The 7,621-nt window shown below is 44.7% G+C and overlaps 1 protein-coding gene across 1 annotated transcript in view; it reads left to right on the top strand.

The window, feature by feature from the left end:
- Positions 1 to 770: 770 nt before the first annotated feature.
- LOC109922647 (mucolipin-2-like) overlaps positions 771 to 7,621 on the top strand; it is a 67,125-nt gene continuing 60,274 nt past the window's right edge. Inside the window, exons 1-3 of the mRNA XM_048602378.1 lie at positions 771 to 1,023; positions 1,104 to 1,225; positions 4,040 to 4,256. Of these exons, the coding sequence (XP_048458335.1) occupies positions 1,218 to 1,225; positions 4,040 to 4,256 (225 nt within the window). The 5' untranslated portion in view covers positions 771 to 1,023; positions 1,104 to 1,217. The remainder of the gene's footprint in view (positions 1,024 to 1,103; positions 1,226 to 4,039; positions 4,257 to 7,621) is intronic.

The raw sequence follows: 7,621 nt of genomic DNA, 5'->3' as shown, positions 1-7,621 counted from the left end.
AGATACTGACACACACAGATACTGACACACACACAGACACTAACACAGATACTGACACACACACAGACACTGACACACACACAGACACTAACACACACACACACAGACACACACAGATACTGACACACACACAGACACTGACACACACACAGACACTAACACAGACACTGACACACAGAAACTGACACAGAGACACACACACAGATACTAACACACACAGATACTAACACACACAGATACTAACACACACAGACACTGACACACACACACACACAGATACTGACACACACACACACAGACACTGACACACACACTGATACTGACACACACACACAGACACACACACACAGACACTAACACATAAACAGACACTAACACACACACACAGACACTAACACACACACACAGACACAGACACAGACACACAGATACTGACACACACACAGACACTACCACACACACACAGATACTAACACACACACACACACACACACACACACACAGACACACACACACACAGACACACAGACACTGACACACACACACAGACACGCAGACACACAGAGACACATACACTGATACTGATACTGACACACAGAAACTGACACACAGGGAGACATACAGATACTGACACACACACACAGACACTGACACACACAGACACACAGTGACACTGGAAGGTGTTCTTAGGAGCTGAGCAGGTGCAGTGCCAGCTATTGGAGGCAGTTTATTTACAGGGATAGATTCCACATTGTTTCTGCAAGGTTTAACACAGAGCTCTGTAGCGAGCCCTAGTGAAGGGAGGGACCGATTGATAGCAGCACACACACACACAGTTCCAGCTTCGCCCGGTCTCGGCTTCCTCTGCTGTCCCGGGAGATAGAGAGTTTATTACCCCGTCTCCCAGCTTCACTGAGACAACGCGAGAGATTAACCTTTAGCAAATGCCCACTTCGAGGGGAGAAAGGGGACATCTTCACTCAGAACCGCTCTGATGTAACTCTGTGCAGGACAGGGGAGAAGGTAAAACAAAAAGCAGACCGCTCTCCCCGGGGGTCAATATTCACGTCCCGAACCGTGAACTGTTCTCGCTCTCTCCACAGATGGTGTCTGAGGGGTTGAAGTCCTTTCGCAGTATTTTCTGTTAGTTACAGAATTTGCTCCCGGAACCTGCAGTAAAGCCCCTGGAGCTACTTAAATGAAAACAAACGAGCCAAATGGACAGGTAAGTGAGATAAGATTCTCCTGGCTGCCGCTGAAGGATTAACCCTATTCTCACTGGGACAGCTGTAACTTGCTCTGTACCCAACAGCTCTCCATTTTAAGATTTAATTTTTGTTCAGTTTGTGGATTTTGGGATTTCTTTGATAACATTTATTGAGGAGTCAGGTGGATTGGTTGCAATCCAGAGGTAGAGGGTGAATCTCTGGGGATATGTGTTTTTAAATCCCAGCTGGGGAATTTAAATTCAGTGAATAAATAAGTGAGTCAGTTTATCAATACACATCTCAGTCATCAGGTGCCCTTTAGGGAAGGAAACTGCCATCCTTACCTAGTCTGGTCTATATGTGTGACTCCAGACCCACAGCACTGTGGCTAACTCTTAACTGCTCTCTGAAATGGCTTGAGCAAGACAATCCATTCAAGGGCGCTTACAGATGGACAGTAAACATTGGGCTTGTCTGTGATACTTGCTGTTGGCTCGGTTGCTTAGAAAGCTTGAGAATGGTATAGAAAGATAGCAGCCCCATAGGTTCAATCACTGCATCAGTTCTGGTAGTTTTTCGAGAGGCCTTGCCTCATGCTTGATACAAAATGGAGAGGGAAGTCTTTTAATGAGTTGCAGTGGGATGGTAATGGGAAGATCATGACCGATGTTCAAACTCAGCACTGTTTTCCTGCACCATCCCCGTACTCATTGATGTCTACAGTATCTAGAAATCTGTTAATCTCTGTCTTAAACATCTTTAAAAGACTGAGCTTGGGAAGAGCAGTGACCTTGGCCTGCTGTGTTCATCCAGCCCTGCACCTTGTTGTCTCACTAAAATTACTGGATTTTCTTTACAAAGCAAGATTGGGCATTCTGGAGCCGAAGTAAGTTGCCATTTCAGGTGGTGCTTGTTTCATTAGGAAAATATAGGAATTACATGAATTTTCATTTTAAGAGAGTCACAGAAAGTCGTGCCACATAGAAGCAGGCCCTTCGGCCCACCATGTCTGTGCTGACCAGCAAACACCAGACTACACTAATCCCATTTTCCTGCACCTGGTTTGTAGCCTACTCTGCCCTGGCAGTTCGAGTGTTCATCCAGATGCTTCTTAATTTTTGTTTAGTTCTGAATTACATAAGAAATCAACTATTGAGCTTGTTCTGCCCTTAATGAGATAATGGCTGGTGTTTGTATTTTAACAGACATTTTGTTTTGTAGAATGATAACTGGGCTTCAGGTGTTAGGTTATGAAGAGGGGTTATACAAATGAGGCCTGTTTTCTCTAGAATTTAGAAGGGTGATCTGATCGAAGTCTTCAAGCTGCTAACAGGAAAAGACACAGTTGCTAGAGAGAAGCTATTTCCACTGGTTGGGCATTCTAGAACTAGGGGCATAATCTGAGAATTAGGACCAGATCATTCAGGAGAAATGTTAGGAAGCACTTCAGCACATAAAGGATGGGAGAGGTCTGAAACTCTCTTCCACAAATGGCAGTGGATTGCTGGATCAGTTGTTAATTTTAAATCTGAGATGGATACACTTTTGTTAAGAAAAGATATGAAGGGATATGGGCCAAAGGCAGGAAAATGGAGTCAGGCTACAGATCAGCCTTGATCTTATTAAATGGAGGAACAGTTTTAAGGGCTGAATGTTCCTATGTCCCTTTGCTTTGCTTTCCATTTCTCATTCCGCTGGGGGACAATAGATATAAAACTCCAAGAGAAACCGTTAGGCATTGGAGTTTGTGGCGTTTTGAAGGGAAGTATAAGTGAAAATCCACTTGTGAGAGGGATCTTTTTAAAGATCAGTCTTAATTCTGATGCAGTGTGTGCTTTTCACACTGGTGTTTAGGAGATGTGAGTTGATGAGTCATGACATCCTGTGAATTATTGCGGTCACCATTTTGCAATGTTACAGACAATAAAATCACGTGGACATTGAATACGCTAGTCGCAGACAACGCGGGAGGGAGTCATAAGTCATTCTTCCTTATTTTAAAACACTTTGAAACTGAGATGGGAGGGGTGCAGAGTAAGTGAACAGTGTTAAAATCAGAAACGGGCCATTCAGGAGAGACGTTTGGAAAAAAGTCTGCACTCAAAGGGTGACAGAAGAGTGGAAATCTCATCCACAAATAGCTAGTTTTAAATTCTGTGATCGATAGATTTCTCTCTGATCGATAGATTTCTCTGTGCTTTAATACAGAAGGCTGAGGAACCCAGGTAGGTGGAGGATTTTGGCTTCATGTAGTCATTGAATATCAAGCAGATTTCTAATCAGTGATGGAATTTCTATTCACTTGTGGGCTGTAGGCACTGCTAGGAGGCTACACCAGCATTTACTGCCCATCCCTAATTGCCCAGGAGGCAGTAAAGAGTCAACCACATTGCTCTGGACCAGACCAGGTAAGGATGGCAGCTTCCTTCCCTAAAGGACATTTGTGAATGAGATGGGTTTTTCTGACAATTAACAATGATTTTTATGGTCATCATCCGTCTTCCAGTTCCAGGTTTTTATTGAATGCCAGTTCCACTATCTGTCTGCTATGGCGGGATTCAAATCTGGTCCTTAGGACATTACCTGGGTTTCTGGATTAACAGGCCAGCGACATTACTACTAGGCCATCACCTCTCTCCTTGTCAGGTATGGGGTAAAGACAGGAAAGTGGAGCTGAGAATGATCAGATCAGCCATGATCTCATCGAATGGCAGAGCATACTCGATGGGCTGAATGGCCTACTTCTGCTCCCACATCTTATGGTCTGATTAGAGCAGGCTGGAAGTGTTGAATGGCCTTCCTGTAAGCTAAAGATTTAATGTTCTTTGCAGGAGACAGTCAGGCATGTCAGTAAATAACTTGCCTCTGAACCAAGCATCGGTCTTATTCACCCCATTCCCTGGTGTGGATGCAGCAGATGAAGAGAGCCGACTGAGAGAGGACCTCAACTATTTCTTCATGAGCCCGTGTGAAAAATACAGAGCCAGGCGGCAATTTCCTTGGAAGCTGTGCTTGCAAGTTTTGAAAATCGTCATGGTGACAACGCAGGTAATTAAGAACCACGAGTGGCATAAATAACAAATCCTGCCCGGGGACAAGGTAGAAAGGAAGACCACTGCACTTCTATAGCACCTCTCCTGACCTCGGGGTGTCCCAGAGAGTGCTGTACAATTAATTAAGTAATATAGGAAATGTGGCAGCTGGTTTGTGCACAGCAAGATCCCACACACAGCAGCATGCTGATGAGCAGTTTTTGTGATACTGGTTTAAAACTAGTATTATCTGGGGCACCCAAGATAATTGTCCTGATTTTCTTCAGAATAGTGCCAGGCAATATTTTATGTCCACTTGAGAGGTCTTTGCTTAACAAAAGAATTCCTTTCCAACACTGTGGCATTCATTCAGTCTAGATTGTACTGAGGTATCTGGATATGACACTTAAATGCAAAAGAATGCTATTTAAAGGTGAGCAGGCTGTCACATGAATGCGAGATGTTGAGCAAACCAGATCTTTGGTTGTGTTTTCGGTTATTGAGATGATGTTGACCATCTTTTTATGGAGGTCACCTGCCTATTAAATGATATCCGCCCCCTCCCACCTTCAAAATCCCCCTCCCCACCTCAGTTTGGAACTCCTTCGGCTTTATCTCACATGCATGACTTTAGGAGACAGTGCTGAGGGAGTGATATTCACTGCCGGAAGGTGGGTTTTGCTGCCATTGGCTATCTGATCTTATACGAAGCCTTCTCCAGAGGATTCGAGTGGAACAAGCAGCAGGGAAGCAGTCCATGTTCAAATGCAACAAGACCTGGACAATATCCAAGCTTGGGCTGACAAGTGACAAGTAAATTTACACCACACAATGCCCACCTCCAACAAGAGACAATGTAACCACTGCCCCTTGACATTCAATGGTGTTACCACCACTGAATTCTCCCACTAACAATATCCTTGAGGTTACCATTGACCGGAAGCATATAAACACATTGGCTACAAGAGCAGGTCAGAGGCTAGGAATTATGTGGTGAATAGCTCACCTCCTGACTCCCCAAAGCCTGCCCACCATCTACAAGGCACAAGTCAGGATTGTGATGGAATACTCACCATCCTGACCTGGAAATATATCGGTGTCACTGGGTCAACATCCTGGAAATCAACCCCCCCGCCCCCCACCACCAAAGCGTATAGTGGGGTCAACCTACAGTCCATGGACTGCAGCAGTTCAGGAAGGCAGCTCACCCCCACCTTCTCAAGGGGCAACTAGGGATGGGCAATAAATGCCAGCCCAGCCAGTGGCTTGGAGGGGAACTTGGAGGTGGTGGTGTTCCCATGTATCTGCTGCCCTTGTCCTTCTAGATGGAAGTGATCGTGGGTTTGGAAGGGGCTGACTGAGGATCTTTGGTGAATTTCTGCAGTGTATATAGTACACACTGCTGCTACTAAGTGTTGGTGGTGGAGGGAGTCGATGCTTGTGGATGTGGTGCCAATCAAGCAGGCTGCTTTGTCCTGGATGGTATCAAGCTTCTCGAGTGTTGTTGGGGCTGCACTCATCCAGGCGAGTGGGGAGTATTAAAACATAATGTGCTGGAGAGACTCAGTAGGTCTGGCAGTATCTGTGGACAGAGAAACAGAGTTAATGTTTCGAGTCTGATATGACTTCAGAATTGAATATGTTTGGAAAATGGGACTTTTTATTATTTTGACAGAGGCGAAGGAGGCGTGTAAGGGACATAGATGGCTTGGAGGCCCGGTGTGAAACGCTAAGAGAATGCCAATTGCCATTTTAAGAAAGGCGTTCTTCAAACGCAGCATTGTTAGCAAGCCTGGCATTTCTTACCCATCTCCAGTTACCCCTGGAGAAGGTGGTAATCGCTTGCCATCTTGAGCAACTGGCTCAGTTCCATCAAACCACTTTAATTTATTGTTGTGCCACTTCAGAGGGAAGTTATGGTCTTTTAATTTTTGTTACAAAGGAATTGGAGTATAAGAGTGAGGAAGTTTTACTCCAATTATACAGGACTCTGGTGGGAATGGGATTTGCCATCTCTGCCCATTGTTGGTACCAGGCTAGGGGTAGTTCACTGCCATCAATCCTCCTTTATCACTTATCTTAGTTAACAAAATGGCTTATTGTATTAACAATTATAGTTCACATATCTGCTCAAATGTTTCACTATGGACTATCAGGAACTGGAGAGAATATATCTGCTCCTTTCATGTACTCAGGTAGAACTGAACTGTCTCCATCCAAAGATGTGGAGGTGCCGGTGTTGGGCTGGGTGGACAAAGTTAGAAGTCACACGACACCAGGTTTTAGCCCAACAGGTTTATTTGAAAACACAAGGTGAAGTGACAGTTCATCTGATGAAGGAGCTGCGCTATGAAAGTTTGTGTTTTCAAATAAACCTGGTGTCATGTGACTTCTGAATTTGTCCATCCAAAGACTGTGGCATTGTCAGATTGATTGGAATTACTTCAATATTAACTTTTTCATAGCCATTCCCATATCCAATAATTAGGGCTATGTGGCTGAAGTGTAAATGGTTCTGGTCTCTTTACCTTAAGAAGGAAAACTTTCCCATAGACATGGATGAACATAGAACAGTACAGCACAGTACAGGCCCTTCGGCCCACGATGTTGTTATCTTACTAAGATCAATCTACCCTGCATATCCTACATTTTACTATTCTCCATGTGCCTATCCAAGAGTCGCTTAAAAGTGTCTAAAGTATCTGACCCCACTACCACTGCTGGCAGCACATTCCATACGCCCACCGCTCTCTGTGTGAAGAACCTACCTCTGACATCTCCCCTATACCTTCCTCCAATCACCTTAAAACTATGCCCCCTTGTAATAGTCATTTCCGCCCTGGGAAAAAGTCTCTGGCTATCCACTCTATCTATGCCTCTCATCATCTTATACACCTCTATCAAGTCACCTCTCATCCACCTTTGCTCCAATGAAAAAAGACCTAGCTCCCTCAACCTTTCCTCATAAGACCTGCCCTCCAGTCCAGGCAGCATCCTGGTAAATCTCCTCTGCACCCTCTCTAAAGCTTCCACATCCTTCCTATAATGAGGCGACCAGAACTGAACACAATATTCCAAGTGTGGTCCAACCAGTGTTTTATAGAGCTGCAGCATGACCTCGCGGCTCTTAAACTCAATTCCCCTGCCAATGAAAGCCAACACACTGTACGCCTTCTTAACAACCCTATCAACTTGGGTAGCAACTTTGAGGGATTTTTGGATGTGGACCCTAAGTTCCTTATGTTCATCCACACTGCCGAGAATCCTGCAATTAACCCTGTATTCTGCATTCAAATTCAACCTTCCAAAATGAATCACTTCACACTTTTAATGACAAAGTCAGAGGTCACACGACACCAGGTTATAGTCCAACAGGTTTAT

Source organism: Rhincodon typus, chromosome 10, assembly GCF_021869965.1.
Source record: "Rhincodon typus isolate 14 chromosome 10, sRhiTyp1.1, whole genome shotgun sequence".
In the NCBI taxonomy this organism is placed as follows: domain Eukaryota; kingdom Metazoa; phylum Chordata; class Chondrichthyes; order Orectolobiformes; family Rhincodontidae; genus Rhincodon; species Rhincodon typus.
This window is presented reverse-complemented; position numbering and strand designations above follow the sequence as displayed.